The following is a 22,627-nucleotide window of genomic DNA, read 5'->3' as shown; positions in this document are numbered from 1 at the left end:
GTTTATTTATATCAGTTAGGTATATAATTCCATGTTGTTTCATAGTTTGTTTTGAATATTACCTGTATGTGTAAAGGCATTCCCACTACAAGCAATGCTTTTGGGATTTAGCCTCCTTCAGCCATTTAATGTCTTTTGTACAGAACACTATGTTGTTTTTGTTGAAGGAAATAAATGTTCTTTGGTTTCATTGATTGATTGTGAGCGACTTTCAGGCCACCATGTACACTACAAAAGTGTACTTTTCAAGAGATTCTCTAGCTTTGGGCACAGACCTGTTCAATCACAACGGAAGCTTATTACCCTCGCCTGAGGTGATGGCATTGCATTTGTCCATTTATCTGTCTGTCTGTTTGTCCGTCTGTCTGTTTGTTTGTTTGTCCGCACGGAATAAATATGATTTTCTCTGCAACCGTTGGTCCGATCGAAAGGAAATTTTCAGCATCGGTGCAACTCCACCAGTATAGATATTTAATGCTAATTATGACGTAATAGGTCAAGTGGTTCGGCCGCCATCTTGGAAAAACCGAAAAGCTTTGCACCTCTCTATATCTCCGAAAGCGCTGAATAACGCGCTGAATAAAAAAAAAAGAAAAATGGCTCATTGTAAAGACCTCTCCATGGGGAATAAAATATGTTAATAATGATGTCATAGGTGCCTCCATTATGACGTCATAATTCGACAAGTACAAAACTTCATCCGATCAAGATGAAATTTCTTGAGCGTCATGTCGGCATAAATTGGTGGAGAAAGAAACATAATGATGACGTCATAGGTCACGTGGTTCGGCTGCCATATTTGTTTTAACACAAAAGCCTTAAAAACCACTGAAAATACATCCTGGTGAGGGTTTGCAATCTCTAATTGCTCTTTCTTGTTTATGTATGCTTTGGGTGTAGAATTTGTTAGCATGTTTATGTAGGCAGTGCAGGATTATAGGACATCATTGTTCACAGCCCATTTGGCAAAATCATCTTCATCCCCCTCACTCCATCCACCTCCAGGTCTTCCTTAATCCGGATGTCCTCGACAGGCAATTATCAATATAATGTGCAGGGAATTGTCTGCAACTTTCAAAGGGCTCCATGTTTCTTTGATGACCAAAGATTGCATAATAATTTACTATTTCGCTCTCTTTGTTATCTCACTTGCCACTATTTTCATTTTCAGCTCTTGCGCATTTAAAACAAGAAACCTGCAATTACGGATATTGGCTTCCAATGTGAAAGACACAAGTTCCATCAAATATTTTTCAATCTACGTTCATTCATCTGCCTTTTCTAAGCCTTGCTGCATCATGTCAGCCAATCTGCTTCAAAGTTAGCAATTAAAATCAATGTGACAAAATTGGGGCCTGCACTTGAGCAACCACACAAGGCACCACCTACAATAAACATTGGGATCAAGCAATTCACATGCGCAGGTAACAATATCGTCAGCAATGTCCATGAGATTGATATCGACGTTGAAAGGCAGATTAGTAAGGCTTGCGCATCTATTGGTCACCCAAGAATGATTAACTACGAAGCGAGAGATCCGTCTCAAGACCGAGTGCAATCAAATGTCTTGTTGTTCGGTCCTGTCTGTTGTACATTCCTGCTCTACAGATGTGAAACGTGGGTCAATCTACCAGGTAGAGACACATCAATCTGCTCACCGAAACCCGAAATTAAATCACCAATGAAGCTTGACTGAGTCGGGATGATAAGCATCGAGGCCATGTTTGTGAATCCACAACTCCACCAGGTCAGATACTTGGTCAGATTGGAGAGATTGAAGATAATATACCGAAAGCAGTGTTTTTTTTTACCCCTATTTGCACCCAAGGTTGGCCAAAGCTCAGATCTAAGGACACTCTGAAGAAGAGCGTGCAAATGCGCTATTTTCGTGCTACCAATTGGGAAAGCAATTGGTTCTAAATAGAAGTGAGTGGCACAATTCTGTCACCTCTGGAATGACAACATTTGGGGAGAATTGACTACAACGACATTGAGGGAGATGAGAACACCACCACCAACATTAAACTAATGGACCTCGATATGTGGGACCTCTCTGTCGAACGTGACAGACTGCAAAGTGGGAGCCTTTTATAAACAAAATTACAGGTCAACCAGAAGTAACCTCACACAGAATAAATGTACCAAAACAACATTTTGGAAAGCAGTGTTTCTAGCACTTTTTAAAAACGAGTAACTCATGTGACGAACCATTACTGTTTACGATCGAAGTTTGTGACTACATCAGGGAGGATTATTAAGTCTCCTCATTTCCTTCCATAATTACTCCTGTATTATGAATTGTGACACACGAGGAAATGTTGTCATAAAGGACTACAGGCTAAGCTCCCTAAGAAAGCAATTATTGTTAAGACTCTAAAGCAGCTTAATAATAATAAAGACAGCTTCTTCTTCTTTAACAACCCCAATTAATCCCACCTTAATGTGGGATCGGCCATTGGGAGTTGTTGTGGCCCATGTTTTTTTTACTGGAACTCGCTTGCTGTGCCTGATGTTTGACTGTGGCAAGAATTTGTAATTTGTTCAGAGTTAAGGGAAATCTATTAAATTACTAATTTCCACTTACCAAACGTGTCTGCAAGCTGAGGCTGGTAGCTGCCCGGGCCTGTGGAGGATGGCTTAGCCTGGACTGATGTTCAGGTTTGACCTGATGTTCATTATAGTGCAATTTCCTGCTAACTATTGGTTCACGAGTTATCAAACAGAGTGACCACTATATTCGTCATGGGTGTGTGTCTGTCTGTCTGTCCGCAGCATAACTACCCGATGATATCATCCGATCTTGTTGAAACTTGGGTGGGAGGTTGATATCATGATCTAGTTGTGTCCTGCCTGGAGTGGGCGTATTGTGCCCATTGTGGGCGGAGCCACGCCCAAAAGAGATGTCTTTTTAGGGGGTAATGGAGTTCAAGCTACATCTTCTCCGAGGGTTTTGGTGGAATCCGACAGGAGTTTCGGTATTTGGTTAGGCCAATGTCATGTGTCTAGCCCCACGGAGCTCGATTTTTCATTTTCGCCCCAAGGTCAAGGTCACAAGGTCACGAAATTTAGAAAAGTCGATTTTTGATGGTTTTATTGCATAGTTCGCTTCCTGATAGGGTGAAATGTCGTACATGATCTTATATTATTACATACATCATGAAATACAAGTTTTCCAACAAATTTCAGACTCTTCGACCTTTGAAGGTCACAAAGGTCAATGTTTCAAAGTTGTCGGAATCGAACCGAATTTTCGGTATTGTGTAGCTAACTAACCTCATAACTGATTATACATTATTTTCTATCTCATTTCAAGGTCAGTAACCTTCGTTTTGACATTTCCGGGCCTGGCCTGTCCGGGCCTGTTTCGGTTATAGTCCGTACTTTGTCATTGAATACCGCTCACTCGTGAACCATCGTCGTCTCCTGACTTGTAAGCCTTAGTTTTACAGATATTGCCCACTTCCAGTATGATGATGTCACTTCCTGTTTATTTTTGTTTTTAGCTCACCTGGAATGTAGTTCCAGGGAGTTTATAGGATGGCGCGTCATGAGTTTGTAAACACTTGCAACTTCTTCTCTGAAACTGCTAATGGGATTGTCACCAAACTTGGCTAAAATGATATTTGTTATGTTGTGACGAAAGTTTGTTCACGGCATTAAAATAATCGGGCTATAAGGGGGTCTACCAGGGGTCAAAGTGGATCCAGGTTTGACCCCCCAAAATAGATATTTGCTTTTTCCTTTGAAACTACACACACAATTTCGTTGAAACTTGAACACAACCTTCATCACCCATGATGTATCTAAGTTTGTTCACAGAATTAAGAAAACCAGGGTCTGAGTGGGTTTATGGGGGGGGGGGGGGGGGGTCAAAGTGGATCCTGGTGTGACCCCCCCAAAATAGGAATTTGCTTTTTCCTCTGAAACTACACACACTATTTTGATGAAACTTGATCGCATCCTTCATCACCCATGATGTACCAAAGTTTGTTCCCAGCATTAAAATAAATCAGGTCCTATTGGGGTCTATAGGGGATCTACGTTGAGGCGGGAGGGGTTACCCCCCAAAATAGTTTGTTTTTTTTGGTTATTTTTAAAAGTCTTATGATTACATTAAGATGATTCTGCATGCTGCCCTGTCTCCTAGCAACCATTGAAATTGGTTTTAAATACCGTGATACTGGTTAAAATACCTTAAGTCAGTTTAGTATACTGCTTTGTCCTACCGGCTGAGCATCCAGGGGTATTGCCCATATTTTTTATGTGTACAGTAGAGAAAGAGAGAGAGAGAGAGAGAGAGAGGGGGGGGGCACCAACAGAAGCGTTGTATCAAAATTATCCATTTTATAAGGTAATCCAATCCAATGCTCCAATCCAATACTCCAATCCAATACCTCCAATCCTCCAATCCAATCCTTCAATCCTCCAACCTCCAATACAATACTCCAATGTATCTATAATTCACATTTTCCGAGATATTTCTCACTTTCTGTAATATGATGTCTCTGGCAGTCATATTGTGTTTCAGATCAGTTTCTCTTAATTAAACATTTCCATAGGTTTTGCATTGATAATTAGTTAAGCGGTTTCAGAGAGGATGAATTTTAAAGGTTTTCCTTTGTTTGAATATGGCTGTCAGACCACGTGACAAATGACGTCATTGTTATAAAAGTTTATTTCCTACGTGTATAGCATGCGGGAAGGCGAGTTGATCACATGTATAAAGTTTTGCATTGATTAGTTAAGCGATTTTAGAGAAGAAGATTTTGAAAGGTTTTGTTATGATCCAATATGGTTGATATTCCATGTGAATGATGACGCATTGTTAACACATAATATTTCCCATGTGAAGTCGATCACAAATTAAAAGTTTTGCTTGGATCAGTTGAGCAGTTTCAAAGAAGATGAATTTTAAAGGTTTTTCTTTGATCCAATATGGCTGCCAAACCATGTGACCAATGACATCATTTTCAACAAATTATATTTCCCTTGGATAGTTGATCACAAATTTAAATTTGAGCATTGATCGGTTAAGCGGTTTGAGAGAAGAAGATTATTATATGGTTTCCTGTAATCCACAATGGAAGCCAAAATAGATCGAAATTTGGAAGTATTACTTTTTTTTCTTTTCTTTTTTGTATACAAGATTGAGGCTCGTGTAAGAGCTAACATTAATGACAAAAAAACAAACGGACACAAGACATAATAAAGGGAACGAGAGACAAGATGGGGAGAGAGGGGGAAGCACACCAGTACAACATTTGAGAGCAGGGACCTCAGGAGATCTGTGGGAGGGAGAGGGCTTGGGGGAGGAGGCGTGGGAAAGGGGGTGGGGGTGGGAGAGGTAAAAAAAAAAAAACACATGGACACAACTATGACTTCCAGGAAAGAAGTCGCTATTTCAGAAAAGTGGACCTGGGGTGAATTGACGTGGGTAGAAAAGTTCAAGGTTTTGGATGGGGGAAGATAAGAGATGGTGGTGAACAGCTGTTTTAAAGACCTGGAGGGAAGAGTGGGATTGAAGAGAGTGAGGGAGTTTGTTCCAGGGGTGGGAAAAAAGAGGAATGAAGGAGTGAAGGTGAGTAGAGAGTCTTGATTGGGGCTAGGCCAGAGAGGAGTCGGTAGAAGACAGAAAGACCACCAACCTGCCTGTGGTGAGTGTGAAAGTGCTCAGAGTTAGATTCATCGCGGGAGATTCCAATGATTCTGAAAGCTTTTCTTTCAACAGCGTGAAGCCGAGCTAGGTGTGAGGCAGGAAATTGTTTTCTAGTATCCCTCTAAGTTTCTAGTGAAACTGATACTGGCAGACATAAAACTGAGGGTGCGCACCAATAAAGTGTGCTGTGTTAAAATTTGAAACCTCAATTAGCTTTTCCAAAAGGAGATGGTCACTCACCTGTACTCTTCACCTGCTACCTCGCTGCAGCCCTGTTATCTGTGGAAGAGCACTCCACAAGACCAAACCCCCAGCATCATCCCTGGGTATACAATTGGAGATGGAATATACAGATTATGGGGACTTCATAGATGAGGAAAAGGGGCCTCTCGATGGACAACTGTTAACAGCTGCAGAGCAACTCAAGGCTGCAAACCTCTTTATGAACAAAGCCAAGACAGAGTTTACCCATGTGCACCTGTTAGACATACAATAAGTTAAAGAGAACGGCGTTCCACTCTGAGGTGAAGAGAAATAGAGGAAGAGCTAAATTCTGATCTCTTTGCACTGCAGCTCTTCTGAGATTGCGGCACGTTGTGTCATTTTCTTCCAATCATTCTGGAAGCTGTGGATCCATGGATCGAGGATCCAAATTGGCAACCAAACTAAACTTGTACAATACAACCTGTGTGTCACTGATGCTGTACAACTACAACAGCTAGGCAGCTTCAAAAGCAGCAGTTCTGGACAAGCTTGCCGACCACCGCAAACACCTGTGTGCCATCACCCGACATCGCTGGCCAGACAGACAGCTGTGTCCTGCTGTCTGTGAAAGTAGCCGAACAAAGATGGTCCATGTTTGGCCATGAGCTGAATGCCAAAAAACACATCTGCACAAGCAGCCCTGGAATTTACTCTATCGGGTGCCCGCAAAGGACGTAACTGCACAAACCTTCTCAGTGTGCAGCGGACTGACCTAAAAAAAAGCAAGATTGTGAATACTTAGATCGAAGAAGAACTTAATGGAGCACAGGATGCTGGCTGAGAACAAGACACAGTGGTGCACAATGAAGAAGGACTGATTGCAACTGTGGGATGTTTCTACCACTACCGCTGCAGAACACAGTATATCATCGTCATCTTTGAGTTAAAATCAAGATGGTCCACCGATCTTTTGGAAGACTCAGCTACATAGGTCTTCTATCGAGTTTACAGCACAACCAGTTTACAGCTAAGTTTACAGCTACATAGGTTCCTCTCTGGTCATAGTCAACATGTGGCCCTGAATGGATTTCTCTCATCTCCCCTTCCTGTTCTGGCTGGAGTTCCCCAAGGTAGTGTTCTGGGCCCTGTGCTTTTTCTGGTCTTCATCAATGATCTCTCCGACTCTCTGGAAAATCCTCTCTATCTCTTTGCTGATGACTCCACTCTCTGCCGCTCCATTCCTCATCACTCAGATCGGCAGTCTGCTGCCGATTTCTGCCGATCGGCAGGAGCACCAGTCTGCTGCCGATTCATCCTTTCTTGGCACACTTAAGCTCCTCACCACATACAAGGCTTTCACCCGCAGCTCAATGGAATACTGCTCTCCCCTCTGGGCTGGTGCTCCTGCCTCATACCTAGCTCGGCTTCACGCTGTTGAAACCAAAGCATTCAGAATCATTGGAATCTCCCGCGATGAAGCTAACTCTGAGGGCCTTTCACTCACTCACCGCAGACAGGTTGGTGGTCTTTCTGTCTTCTACCGATTCCTCTCCAGCCTAGCCCCCCCCCCCCCCCTGCCCTGTTTGTGCTCTGTCCCCCAAATATTCCTACAGGTCGCACAAGATCTGCCAGCAACCCTCTTATGGTTAAACTGCCAAAATCAAGACTCTCTGCTCACCTTCGCTCCTTCATTCCTCTTTTTTCCCGCCTCTGGAACAAACTCCCTCACTGTTCAATCCTACTCATCCCTCCAGGTCTTTAAAACAGCTGTTCACCACCATCTCTTACCTTCCCCCATCCAAAACCTTGATCGTTTCTACCCCTGTTAATTCACCCCAGGATCCACTTTTATGAAATACCAACTTATTTCCTGGAAGTCTTAGCAGTGTCCATGTGTTTTTTTTAACCTCTCCCACCCCCACCCCCCTTCCCACGCCTCCCCCCCCCAAGCCCCCTCCCTCCCACAGATCTCCCAATGTCCCTGCTCTCAAATGTTGTACTTGTGTGCTTCCCCTTCTCTCCCCATCTTCTCCCGCTCCCTTTATTTCGTCTTATGTGTCCGTTTGTTTTTTTGTGATTAATGTTAGCTCTTAAACGAGCCTCGATCTTGCATGCCAAAAAAAATTTAAAAAAAATAAACCAAGCTCCTTACAAACATTCAATTATAGTGGATCAAATAAACTAGGCATGTATTGGAAGGCCCTACTAGCACATGTAGCAAAAATAAATATATCACTATTCTGTGATTAAGCTGATATAAAGTGACACAAAAGAGGAAGGAAACGTTATCCTTATAATATACGCCTCCCTTACCTAAACACTCAACAATTCAGGATTGAGAGCAGGCTCATAAGGATGTTTGTGGACACAGTGAGTGTGTGTGGAAGCTAAATAGTAAGTCTAGCGTTTGAAAAGTATCACAGGGATAGAGAGAAAAGAAAAACCGGGTTGTCATTAGCAGCGAGACAGTGGAGGTGGCAGTGGTGGGAACGGCCCTTTTGGAAGGATTGCAGATGCGATGCATCTAATGGAAGTTGGGAGTTAACAAATATAGTCAGAGTCTATGCAAACCCTCCAAGCAGAGTCACCTCCTTGAGTTGATTTCAGCAACCAAGTGGGCAGAAAGGTGGAAGCTCAAGAAAGGTTAGCGCAATGATGGGGTCCCAAGATGGTGAAGGCCCTCAGTAAACACATCCCACATTTTGGCAGGCACGGGCATAGGACATCACATCCCACTCTGCCTCAGGTTTGGGAGCTGCGCAGCAGCTACAGTAATGAAGCCCAAAGGCTAAAATGCTGCCTGATGGTAAATGCACTCAACCAGCCATGGCACTGATGTGGCTCATGAGTGAGCAGTTAAGTGGAGGTCTTTGATCTAGAGACACGTGAGCTCAACTTGCTCTGAGCTCCATCAGAAAACAACCTCCACACTGGTCTCCATTCTCTGTTGCCTCGCTCTCCCCACGCCAATGACCCCTCTTCACTAAATCAGGTGCAGCCATTATGTTCTGCTTTGCCAAACGTGCTCAGTTTCCACAACCTCCTATGCCCCAGGTTAATAACTTGCATTGTGCATTTGGTCATTGATGTGCCAACCAAATGACTCTTCGCCAGTATCCCTTGGGAAGTAGTCTAGCTTGGATCCCTTTCCTGCTTGCCCCATGTTCCTGGAATGCAGCTATTTTGGAAACTAATGGATGCCACCTATGATATTCCCCTTTTTCAGACCAAATTGCTGTTTGTACCGGTTTGATTTTCACATCGCTGTATTTCTGGCCCAATTTATTTACCTGTTCTTATTTTTTAGATATGCAGATATTGTAAGCTTAAAAATACGTACACAGTAGCATTCTATGAAGTTCAAAAGTAACAAACCACCAATCCTTCTGTCGAGTTCTTCTTTGAGTTCAAAAGTTCCAAATCTTTGTCCCCAACCCTTTCCTGTCCTACCCAACTGCTCCTGGACTCTGTGTCTTTTGCACCTGAGAAGGTGGTGAAGGTTATTTCATTCCTCGACTCTGCTACAGACTGCACGGCATCAGCTCATGTGTCCAAAAAAGCTGCTCTGCTGCTCTTGAACTTCCTCTTTCTGACCTTTTCACCCCATCGTTTGTGCTACGTGATGTTCCTTCTGCTTGGGAATGAGAAAACATCACTTCATTATATAAAAAGGGTCAAAAACTGATCCCCTTAACTAGAGACTTATCAGCTTACATCCAATCATCAGCAAGGTCATGGAATCCATCATTGCAGCTGGTATGAAATTCTTCCTTTTCTCCAACAGCCTAAACTCAGATCACCTATTTAGATTCAGACCAGGTCACTCTACCTTGCGCACACTGCTTCTACTCTCCCAACAATAGATGGAGGCCTTCAATGTCAATCATGAGATGAAGGCTGGCTCTCTGGACGTATCTCGTGATTTTGATCTATTCTGGTATCCCGATTTACTCCCCAAAATCTCTGCCTACAGCATTCAAGGCCAACCCCACACATGGCTTACTGACTTCCTCTAGTCTCGTAGTCAACGTGTGGCGCTGAAAGGAATCCTTTCTTCTCCTCTCCCTGTCAAGGCTGGAGTGCCCCAAGCCTATGTTCTGGGCCCAGACCTATTCCTGATCTTCATCAATGATCTCTCTGACTCTCTGGAAAATCCTATTTATCTATTTGCTGATCACTCCACCCTCTGCCAAGACATCCGTCATCCTTCAGACAGGCTGGCTGCATCCTCTTCCCTCTCTCCAGATCTTGAAAAAAATCACAGGCTGGTCAAACACTTGGAATATGTCTTTCCATCCTGACAAATCTCATACTCACTATCTCGCTCCGAAATGACTGTCTGACAAACCCTCCTATATACTTTCTTAACAATCCTCTTGAGGAAGGTCAGCCATTCAAGCTCCTGGGTCTCATTATCAGCCATGATCTTTCTTGGGCAAACCATATTTCAAAGTTGCCCAACAAAGCCAGCTGCACCTGATTTAAGATTATTGGAATCTCCCACAAAGAAGCTGGGATGATGGGTCTTTCACTTCGCCATCTCAGACAGGTTGGTGGTCTCTCTGTCTTCTACCACCTCCTTTCTGGTCTCGCACCCTCTGCTCTTTCTGTGCTTTGTCGCCTTCCACCTCTGCCCCCCAGGTTTCTGCAGGGCTCGCACGGGCAACCATCAACCCCTTCTTGGGAAATTACCTAAATCCAGGATCACTGCTCAGCTCCACTCATTTGTTATTTTTTCCTGCCTATGGAATCAACTTCCACATCCTATTCAATCTCATTCTTCCCTCCAGATCTTCAAGACAACTGTTCAACACCATCTCAGATTGTCCCCAATCCAAAACCACAATCTTTTTTAACCCTCATTAACCCCACTCAAATCACTCCTCTGTCCAATTTTCCAGTTTTCCCTCCTTGAAGTTTCCTTGTGTATCCATCTTGTTCCCTCCATGCATGCATGTTTTGCAACCCGCTTTTGGCTGTTATGTCCTGATCTATTCAGTGCACTAGCTCTTCTATGAGCCTCGACTATGAATAAAATATTAAAACATTACAGCTTTGAGAAGGAATTTGTAATTTATTCGCGGTGCCCCTACTCTTCGCGAAGAACACCGTGGTATATTTAATGCCCACCAACCATTACCGGCAGGCAGAATGCCCAGTTTAACGTCCATCTGAGGGACAGTACACACATTGATTAATCACCGTGCCTGTGAAAAACGGGGATGACAGATTATAGCTGGGACAATATTGGAACCCAGGCTATAGACAGCCAAGAGGTGTGTGAGTACCTGTAGGCCACCCTGTAAAACTAGTTATACTGATTTACCACAGAAAACAAAATATGAATTCTCATTTTAATATTACCGAAGAACTGGGTAGCGACCGAGGGCCTTAGGGTCCAGCCTCTGCAGGTGGTTCCCAGTCACATTGAGAAGGACGATGGAGGCATTGAGGTTCATCGGCAGGTATTCGAAAGGTGGCCGATTGTGGCCACATAGCGCCTTTCGGTTGACACCTGTCCTGTCTGTGATGAGCCAGCACTCGGCCCAGGCTGGGCGAGGTGTGAGTATGAGGGTGAGGAGAAGCACACTGATGGCAGGAAGCGAGTGGAAGAGTTTAGGAACGAGCACGGAAGATTGGAGGAAGAACACGCGAAGAAGCCAGAAAACCGATTCGAGCAACGCAAAGGAACAGCGGAGCACTCGAGGCAGTCGGATGGTTTTGATTCCAAAGGCCGGAACCATCGTCGACTGAACCTGGACTCTGGGGCAGCTGGTAATACTATGGTTTGAAATACATAATTGTGACGACATTGTGTGTTGGAGACACATTACGCTCATGGCCTTCTGTGAAATGCTACACTCTGGGGACAATTTTATTCGGCAATTGTATGCTTTCATATAAAGATGCCATGGTCATTTTATACGTTTCGCAAGACATGCTTTGTCACTTTCTTTGTTGAGACATCGATGGGAAAGTTAGAAGAAAAGAGACCAATCACGAAATTCAAAAGACAGGGACATTTGCAGCGACATTTGGAGTAATTATAGAGCTAGTGAGGGACAATTGAAATGACTCTCTCCCCCCCTCCCCACCCCCCCATCCCCACTCTCTTTCTCTCTCTCTCTCTTTCTCTCTCTCTCTCTCCCTAAACCCTGGTGTTGGGCTAGCGGCGAGGGTGTCAGCTTAGGATAATAACCTAGGATCCTGGGTTCGAATCCCGGTCGATCGCTGAATTAACGCCAGGGGGGTTGACTCAGCCTGTCATCCTTCCGAGGTCGGCTAATTGAGGACCAGTTCACTGGTAATTCCCTGGTTGTCGTTAAAGGCGGCAAAAAGTGTTGGCGTCAGGAAGGGCATCCGGCCGTAAAACATTGCTTCAAAAAGGGGACCGAAAAACGAACAACAACCACGGTTCCCGAAAAAGGCCAACCCCCGCTTGCGGGGAAAAAATGGCCTCTAAAGGTGGTTATATATATTATTTCTCCCTAAGGATAAAAGGTGGGAGAATGTAGAAGAGAAACGATTTCCGGTTAAAGTTCAATTTTGGATTGCAGTTTCAGTTTTGTCAAGGCCATGAATTGGGATTAGGAATTCAGAGTAGGTGAGATTAGATTCAAATTAAATAAAGATGTCGTTACAAACACAGAGGCAAAATTAGAGGTTTAACGGAGCGTGACGTTTGTAGGTATAGAATGATGTTGGGAAGAGGGACGTGGAGCGAAGAGTCAATGTGGAGCGCGGAGTAAGATGGAATAGAAGGAAGAAGAAGAGAGCGGTTGCAGGCCAGGATATGAGAGGGTGATTTGGGATTGGGGGCAGAGATGAGTGGCAAGAGAAGGAGATGAGGCAAGCCAATGGAATGTGGAAGGGAAAGAAGCATGTGTGGGGAAAAGGGGAGAAAAACAGAAGAACACGGTCAGATCATGTCGTAGCAATTCTTCATGGAATTACAAATCACTCTTCCAACACAGTCCTGATAAATCAACAGGAATGCTACGGCCATCGTTAATCTGCCCGTAGATCTGCCTATCACTGATGGAACTTAGGGTTCTTGATGAACATGCCAGTCATAGAACCAAACTCATTATTCCATTAGCAAGTGATGAATCACCTCGTGGTGGGGAATTTCGATGCGTGGAGCCGTTAGAGTGCATTTCTGACTGCTGGAAATTTTAGTGATCCAAGTTAAACTAGAAAGCATCTGAAAATGCAAAGCCCATCCCCGTCCATTTATATACAGACGTCTTCTTCCGTTCTGCTCAAATAACAAAAACAGTTTAAAAAGAAATACAAAATGAAAATTTATGATTTTATGCAGCCTTAACCTTTGAGCTCTAGATCAAAAAAATATATAATCAGCTTCTAGCTTTTGATTGGTGAACCAGTTCTGTGACGCAAAATGCAAATTCCTTAAATTTCAGGTCAATCGAAGGAAAATTGCCGATTTTACACAACATTGACCTTTGACCTTTTGATCTAAAAAACAATCAGAATGTAGCTTTTGATTGGTGAACCAATTCAATGACCGAATATTAAAATTCTTAAAATTTCAGGTCAATCGGATGAAAATTGACTATTTTATGTGACGCTGACATTTGACCTTTTGGCCAAATTATTAATTTTCCTCCTCCATATTCTAATAGACTCCGTCTGTCTGTCTGCCTGGTGTTGGCTTAGCGGTTAGGGTGCCGGCTTGGGATCCTAGGATCCTGGGTTTGAATCCCGGTCGATCGCTAATTTAACACCAGGGGGGTTGACTCAGCCTGTCGTCCTTCCGAGGTCGGCAAATTGAGTACCAGCTTGCTGGGATGCATGATCCCGGTGTGTACCCCGGTTTAGGATGGGTACACGGTATCCCTGCACATCATAAGAGGCGACTCAGGGTTGGCGTCAGGAAGGGCATCCGGCCATAAAACATTGCCTCAAACAGGGCACCATGATTGTCATGGGGCCCGCAAGGCTAACCCCCGCTCTAGCGGGGAAAATGGCCTTAAAACGATCATTCATTCATTCATTCATTTTTTGCATATTATCATGATAATCCTTTGGTGAAAATTTGATGACTAAACTCGAATGGTAAATTGAAATTTCAGGTCAATTGGATGGAAACGGATGATTTTATGTGATGCTGACCATTGACCTTTTGATAAAATGAGTAATTTGCCTTCTTCATATTATCATAACTAGCAACAGTACCCGCCCTATGAGCGGGGCTTCAATTGGGAGGCCCAAATGAAAAGGCAAAATATCAGAAATTGAAGGCTTTTTTATTTTAAACGATTTATATAAACATCCGTTAAATTATATCACAAGCAAGTCATCAAAATCTAAACAGCATTTGTAGAATTTCAATAAAAACCACATCACTGTTCATATCGGTAAATATTATTCCATCGTGTTTGGAAAAACTGGAAAATTGTGGAAGATTGGAAAAATGTGAAGATTGGGAAAAAAAATTGGTAAAACTACATAGCCTATTTTACTCCAGGGGGTCCCAGGATTACCCACCCAAAATATCATTGCGATCGGTTCAGCCGTTTTTGCGGTACCTGGGAATGGACAGATGGACATTTGGTGAATGATAGTAAGATAAAGCTTTGGTGAAAATTTGATGACAATAACTCAAATGGTAAAAAAAAAAAAGACTTACAGTCCAGACAGACAGACACACACACACACACACACACACACACACACACACACACACACACACACACACACAAGCTATTACAAAACCCCGTCTACTGCTGCACAGTCTCAATCATCACAAATATTTTGTTTAAATGGTATGTGTTGCTTCCTTGCTGATGCTCAGCAGTTTAAAAGGATAGAACACAGACAAACAACCATAGGTTGGGCAATCATTTTGCAGTGTTGATGTTGAAGTTACTTGGAGGGGAATATATTATTCATTTCACTGCAACAAAATGGCATGAGAAGCCCGATGCTCCCATTCCACTCAACTCATTATTTTGGTCAGATTCAGCACGAGATAACCCTGACCTTTGGAATTTGGTGGAATAAAGCATTTAATTTCACTGAAAAAAAATACATATATACAGTCTTTGTAATTAACTGGAAAACTCGTTCTGCTCTTGAATGTGTTACAGATATTAAAATGGAGGCCTTCTCGCAAGGCCCAAACATGTCGTCCATGTCTCTAAATACATCGTTCATCTCCTAAAGACATTTACGCCATAAATCATGCAGCATTTTCCTTCAATTCTGAACAGGTTTTCGTTTTCGTTGCACCAAATCTATATGGGTTGTGCCATGGATCTGAGGTTCATTAAAGTGCACGCCATGTATTCAGTGTGAAAAACAAACAAACCGATTGTTAAAATGACCATAAAATATCGAAAGCATCAGCGTTATGTCTCTTCCATCAATACGGTACCTATAGGCCTTAGGCTTCATGCCATTTCAGACAAATTAAGCCCAGGTTTCTTAATACAATAGTGTATCGTTTCAGTAGTATCGTTTTCGTAACAGTAATAATAATTATATAGTAAATATGACCATAACACTTTAATCCCAATGTCGTGAATACAAAGTTAATGGATTGAAGCGGTGTATGGTTCATGAATCGATGATAAGCGGTGTACGGTACTAACAACCTTGGAAGTAAGGAATTCGCCTCGGTTTTTTGATAGCATGTTATTAACCCAACCATTGTGGGGTATATAGATTACAGTAGATCTTCCCTCAGTTATGCAAGTAAAACTTACCTCACGGATGTCAGGATTCCTCAAAATTTCTTGGTTTAATGTTATAAACTGCATTAGCGACCGTTTAAAAAGCTAATCATGTGTGTTTGTGGTTTATAACATTTTACAAGCCCGACTATGTCGCTGTTAGACTTTCAGTCTTGTTTGTTTGCGTTTAGGCACTAAAGTACCCATCTGGGATGACTGTACATCTGGGATGAATGCAGATTTGCAAAAATCTGTGTCACAATGACAAAGGCGCAATTTCAATGTCGAAAGGACATGGCTTCTGTCCACCAATAAATTGCTTATTTTGCAGATCTGCTCATGTTATATCACATCTGCTGCTTTCCTGTAGTGCGTCCCAGCATGCATTACAGAAAGCGAGCAGCGGAAGAGAACGAATGAGGACATAAGTGAAGCAGCGCCATGATTCAATTTGAGTGTTTGCATTGAGAGTGCTCTCGAAACGCTCACGTTGAATTTGTTTGGGCAGCACAAAGCTCATAACTCTCTCAATGAGACTTCAATCTTTATATGGCAAACGTGATGTAGTCTGATGGGCTTGCCATGTCGATACCTTGCAGGTTGGTGCTTACTTTTTGCAACCACCCATGAATAATAGCTGTTTGAACGTGATGGATACAAAGGCATGTTTTTGTTTTATTATACAGATGTATATAGCCGAGGCTCATTGAAGAGCTGGGAACCAAACAGACAATATAGCCGAGAAGAAAACGTGGACAAAGGAGCACAGACAAAAAGGTCGACCAACAAGACAATCCAAAGTGACCACCTCTCATGAAAAAACACACTCGGGCAGGAGTCAAGGGGGGCCACCGTAGGCCCCCTGCGGGGGAAGGGGCAGCACCGCTTGTGGGGGTAAAGGTGCAGAATCACTTGAAACTGAAGGTTTTAAGCATTGAAATAAGCTATGAGGTTTAAGTATTTAGACATTAAGTAAGCCTGGTGTTGGCTTGGTGGTTAGGGTGCTGGCTTGGGATCCTAGGATCCTGGGTTCTAAATCCTGGTCAATCACTGAATTAATGCCAGGGGGCTTACTCAACCTGTCATCCTTCTGAGGTCAGCAAATTGAGTACCAGTTCACTGGTAATTCCCTGACCAAGAGGTGACCAACAGGGTTGGTGGAAAGAAGAGAGCCATAAAACATTGCTTCAAAAAATGGGACCACGGTGCCCAAAAAGAGGGTAGCCCTGCTTTGCGAGGAAAAATGGGCTAAAAAGGTGGTTCTATAAGTTTTTAAGTATTTAAACAAGATAAAAGGTTTTATGTATCAAAACATGGTGTGAGGTTTTAAATATGTAATTAAGCTGAGGTTTGAAATATAAAAATTTATGAGGTTATAAATATTTACATAAACTATGATATTTAAAGTATTTCAACAAGCTCTAAGGTTTAAGTTATTTAAACTTCATAGCTCATTTAAATAAGTAAATACCGAAAACTTCATCGCTTGTTTAAATACCTTAAACCCCAGAGTTTATTTAAATTATCGAAACCTCAGAGTTTGTTTAAAGACTTTAAACATCATGCCTTGTTTAAATACTTTTTTTTTAAACTCATAGTTTGTTTAAATACTATAAACCTCATAGCTTAATTAAATAGTTAAAACCTCCTCTCTTATTTAAATATTTAAAACCTCAGTGCATATTTCAATACCTAAACCTCGTAACATATTTATACACTTAAAACCTCATAGCTTGTTTATGTACTTAAAACCTCAAAGCTTATTTAAATACTTAAAACACTGTAGCTTATTTATATACTTAAAACCTCATAGCATATTTAAATATTTAAATGTCGTAGCTTATTTAAATATGTAAAGCCTCATCGGTTGTTTAAATCTATCTATAATTCCAGTAATCTCTGTGTGTATGTTTGTATGTTTGTATGTTTGTATGTTTGTATGTTTGTATGTTTGTCTGTGACCGCTGTTTCTCGACAACCACGGGTCCGATATACTTGAAACTTGCCAGGTATATTGCTGGGGACCTGAGGATGTGCCTTTTCAAGGTTTCATATTAATCGGACAAGTAGTTACCGAGCTATGGCGATTTCTTTACCAAACTCCGCAAGCCGTTCGCTTTGGACCAAACCATTTCATGTAAATAGAGGGGGGGGATTGTCACCGTACTCGCAAGCCGTTCGCTTTGGACCAAACCATTTCATGTAAATAGAGGGGGGGGATTGTCACCGTACTCGCAAGCCGTTCGCTTTGGACCAAACCATTTCATGTAAATAGAGGGGGGGGATTGTCACCGTACTCGCAAGCCGTTCGCTTTGGACCAAACCATTTCATGTAAATAGAGGGGGGGGATATAATTTTAGATATATATATAGTACGGGCATGCCCTAGTACTTTAAAATTCATAGCATTTTACATATCTAAAACTTCAGATCTTGTTTAAATATTTAATAATATATGCTATTAGGTTTTAAGTACTGTATTTAAATAAGTTACAAGGTTTTAATTACATAAATAAGATGACGTTTTAAATGTTTAACTCAACTTATTGTTTATTAAGTATTCAAAAAGCTATAAGGTTTAAAGTATTTAAATTACAAGCGATGAGGTTTAAAGTATTTAAATAAGCTATGAAGTTTTCAGTATTTAAATAAGCTATGAGGTTTAAAGTATTTAAATAAGCTATGACATTTAAAGTATTTAAATAAGCTATGAAGTTTAAAGTATTTAAATAAGTTATGAAGTTTAAAGTATTTAAATAAGCTATGACGTTTAAAGTAATTAAATAAGCTATGAAGTTTAAAGTATTTAAATAAGCTATGAGGTTTAAAGTATTCAAAAAAGCTATGAGGTTTAAAGTATTTAAATAAGCTATGAGGTTTAAAGTATTTGAATAAGCTATGAGGTTTTTAAGTATTTAAATAAGCTATGAAGTTTTCAGTATTTAAATAAGCTATGAGGTTTAAAGTATTTAAATAAGCCATGAAGTTTAAAGTATTTAAATAAGCTATGAAGTTCAAGTATTGAAATAAGCTATGAAGTTTAAAGTATTTAAATAATCTATGAAGTTTAAAGTATTTAAATAAGCTATGAAGTTTTCAGTATTTAAATAAGCTATGAGGTTTAAAGCATTTAAATAAGCTATTGTAGCGGTTACCGCTGGATGCACACAATCGCCTTGCACCGGCCAGAACACGGCCAGACGCGCCTCTCCCAGGCATGCCCGGACTCACTGTTCCCGGGCACGCCCGAACCTCCCGGGCACGCCCGGTCTCGTCTTTCCCGGGCATGCCCGCTCTCGCCTTTCCAGGGCTCGCCCAGAGCGTCCGGGCATGCCCGCTATCGCCTTTCCAGGGCTCGTCCAGAGCGCCCGGGCACGCCCAGCCTCGACTTGCCAGGCCGCAGCCAAACACGCCCGGGCAGGTCCAGACTCGCCTTTCCAAGGCTCGCCCTTGACACCCGGGCATGCCCGGTATAGCTTTTGCCGGGCAAACTTCCCGACATAAATGTGTATATATATTGCTGCCCGATAAACGGGCTTGTCAGAATACCTGAGCTGTTTTGTTTCAATAACGCAACTCGGACGAATTCCGTCTTTGGTCGCGTCAATTCTTTCGACTCGCGTTGGAGCGCAGTTCCTTCATTGGTGACCTACCGACATGGATACGGCAGTGACGCTTAAACTGCCTACCTTCTGGGAGGCTCACGCGGCTGTTTGGTTCGCTCAGGCGGACTCTCAGTTCGCCCTGCGAGGCATCACCGCGGACGACACCCGCTTCCACCATGTTGTGGCGGCGCTCGGTTCCGCCACCGCGGCCCGCGCCTTGAGCCTCCTCGAGCACCCGCCGGCTGCTGACAAATACGACGTGCTGAAGACACTCCTCCTCGACGCTTTCGCCCTCTCACCGGCAGCACGCGCACGGCGCCTGCTCGCTCTGCCCGAGCTCGGCGACACGCGCCCGTCAGAGCGCATGGACTATATGCTCTCGTTGCTCGGTGAACACTCTCCGGATTTTTTGTTCCGCGAGCTGTTCCTTCGCCAGCTGCCTCACCCGGTACGCCTCGCCCTGGCTGGCACGTTGATCACGGATTCCCGCGCCCTCGCCAGGGAAGCCGATTAGATCTCCTCGGCGGGCCAGCACATCGGCGCGGTTACCTGGAGCCCGCCGCCGTCCGAGGCGACGCCCATGCGCCCTGCGCGGTTGGAGGCCGAACTGCCGGTGCAACTGGCGGCCGCCACGCCGCACCGCCCACTTCCGACACAACGGCCGGGGCCTCCACCTGACCGGGTGTGGTGTTATTACCACGCCAGGTTCGGACACAAGGCTCGGACGTGCCGGCCCCCGTGCACTTTCGGCAGGTCGGGAAACGGCCGGGCCGGGGTTCATTCCCAGCCATGAGCGCCGGCCACTCGGGCAACTTGCTGTTTATTCGGGACAAAGCGTCTGGGTGGCATTTCCTGTGTGACACCGGCGCCCAACTGAGCATCATACCCGCCTCCGAGCAGGACAGGCGGGACGCCGTTTGCGGCCCCTCTTTGGTCACTGCTAATGGCTCGGCCATACGCACTTTCGGCCCATGCGTCGTCACCCTCTGCTTCGGCAGCCAGTGTTTTCAATGGACTTTTGTGACCGCCTGCGTCCCCATGGCTTTGCTGGGCGCCGACTTCCTCTGTGCGCACGGGCTGCTGGTCGACGTCAAACGTCGTCGCCTTGTCAACGCCGAGACCTCCAGCTCCCTGGCGTGCACGATGAGCAGCTCCGCACCGACCGAACTGGCGTGCGCCCTCCCGGCAGCGAACGAGTTCGCTCGCCTGCTCGCGGAATTCCCGGCCCTCACGCGGCCGACGTTTTCGGCCGTCGCGGTGCGGCACGGGATCGAGCACCACATACCCACTACGGGCCCGCCGGTCTACGCCAGGGCCCGCCGCCTCGACCCGGCTAAGCTCGCCGTGGCGAAGGCCGAGTTCGACGCGTTGGAGCACCTCGGCATCGTGCGGCGCTCCGATAGCGCGTGGGCCTCGCCACTGCACATCGTGCCAAAGCCGGGGGGTGGATGGCGCCCGTGTGGCGACTACCGCCGTCTCAACGACGCTACCACCCCCGACAGGTACCCGATCCCACATATTCAGGACTTTTCCGCCCGTTTGGCGGGACGGGTCATCTTTTCGAAAATTGACCTGATACGGGGCTACCACCAGGTACCTGTCCGGGCGGCCGACGTCCCGAAGAAGGCCGTCATCACGCCGTTCGGCCTGTTCGAATTTTTGCGGATACCGTTTGGCCTCAAGAACGCGGCCCAGGCGTTCCAGCGCTTGATGGACGGCGTGCTGTGCGACCTGCCGTTTCTTTTCGTCGATCTGGACGATATCCTCGTCGCCAGCACGTCCCGCGCCGAGCACCTCCTCCACCTCCGAACACTGTTCGGTCGCCTCAGCGAGCACGGCTTAATTGTCAACCCGGTCAAATGCCACTTCGGCGTGACGACCGTTGACTTTTTGGGCCACCGCATCACCAAGACCGGGGCCGTGCCGCTGCCGACCAAGGTCGAGGCCATCACCACGTTACCGCGTCCCCGTTCCATCAAGGCCCTCCAAGAGGTCCTCGGCATGGTGAATTTTTATCACCGATTCGTGCCCCGCGCTGCTCAGCTCATGCGGCCCCTTTACGAGGCCCTCCAGGGCAAGCCGGCCAAGCATGACATTGTTTGGTCCGCGGCCATGGACGCGGCCTTCGCCAGCGCCAAACGGGCCCTCGCCGACGCAACGCTGCTGGCTCACCCGGTGCTCAACGCGCCCATTGCCCTCACTACGGACGCCTCCAACTACGCGGTGGGCGCCGTCCATGAGCAATGGGTGGACGGGGTTTGGCAGCCACTCGCTTTTTTCAGCCGGCAACTCTGGCCGAACGAGTTAAACTACAGCACGTTCGACCGCGAGCTGCTCGGGCTATTCCTGGCCGTTCGCCATTTCCGACACCTCCTGGAGGGCCGCCCGTTCACGGCTTTCGTCGACCACAAGCCGTTGGTCTACGCAATGGCTAAGGTCACGGAGCCGTGGTCGGCCCGCCAGCAGCGCCACCTCTCCGCCGTGTCGGAGTTCACCACGGACATCCGGCACGTCGCCGGCAAAGACAACGCCGTGGCCGACTGTCTTTCTCGGGCCAGCGCGAACGCGGTCCACCTCGGCGTGGACTTAGAGCTCATGGCGGCCGACCAGACCACCGACGCCTCGGTGCAGGCACTCCGTGCGGCGGACACGGGCCTCCGCCTGGCCGACATTCCCTTCGCGGGCACCGTCCTGCTCTGCGACGTCTCCCAGGGCCAGCCTCGCCCCATCGTGCCCGTTTCCTGGCAGCGCCGCATCTTCGCCTCCATCCACGGCCTTTCTCACCCGGGCCGGAAAGCTTCTCAGAAGCTGGTGTCGGCGCGTTTCGTCTGGCAAGGCCTTCGACGAAACATCCGCGACTGGGCCAACGCCTGCACGGCCTGCCAGCGGGTCAAGGTCCACCGCCACACCCAGGCCCCGCTGGCACCTTTCGCCGTGCCTGAACGGCGTTTCGACCACGTCCACGTGGACCTGGTGGGTCCCCTGCCCCCCTCGCGGGGGTTCACCCACCTGCTCACCATGGTGGACAGGACCACCAGGTGGCCGGAGGCCGTGCCCCTCGCCTCCACCACCACCGCCGACATGGCGCAGGCATTCATCGCCACCTGGGTCGCGCGCTTAGGCGCACCAGCGGACATCTCGTCCGACCGCGGCCCACAGTTCACGTCTGAGCTTTGGGGCGCGGTCGCCCGTTCGTTGGGGGTCACGCTGCACCGCACCACGGCCTACCACCCCCAAGCCAACGGGTTGTGCGAGCGGTTTCACCGCTCCATGAAGGCCGCACTCATGGCCGGCCTTCAGGACGACGGTTGGGCCGACCGGCTGCCGTGGGTCCTTTTGGGCCTTCGCACGGCCCCCAAGGAAGACCTCCAGGCGTCCGCCGCCGAGCTCGTCTACGGCCAGCCGCTCCGCGTCCCGGGCGAATTCGTGCCCGACGCTACCAGTCCCTGGTCCGCCGCTCGCCA

General features: G+C 45.9%; 1 protein-coding gene across 1 annotated transcript in view; it reads right to left on the bottom strand.

Annotated features, from left to right (window-relative positions):
- LOC137438943 (protein phosphatase 1 regulatory subunit 29-like) overlaps positions 1 to 11,947 on the bottom strand; it is a 120,006-nt gene extending 108,059 nt beyond the window's left edge. The window contains exon 1 of the mRNA XM_068134437.2: positions 11,225 to 11,947. Within this exon, the coding sequence (XP_067990538.2) occupies positions 11,225 to 11,760 (536 nt within the window). The 5' untranslated portion in view covers positions 11,761 to 11,947. The remainder of the gene's footprint in view (positions 1 to 11,224) is intronic.
- Between the last annotated feature and the right edge of the window lie 10,680 nt (positions 11,948 to 22,627).

Source organism: Myxine glutinosa, chromosome 13 (genome assembly GCF_964187855.1).
Source record: "Myxine glutinosa chromosome 13, kmMyxGlut1.1, whole genome shotgun sequence".
Classification (NCBI taxonomy): domain Eukaryota; kingdom Metazoa; phylum Chordata; class Myxini; order Myxiniformes; family Myxinidae; genus Myxine; species Myxine glutinosa.
This window is presented reverse-complemented; position numbering and strand designations above follow the sequence as displayed.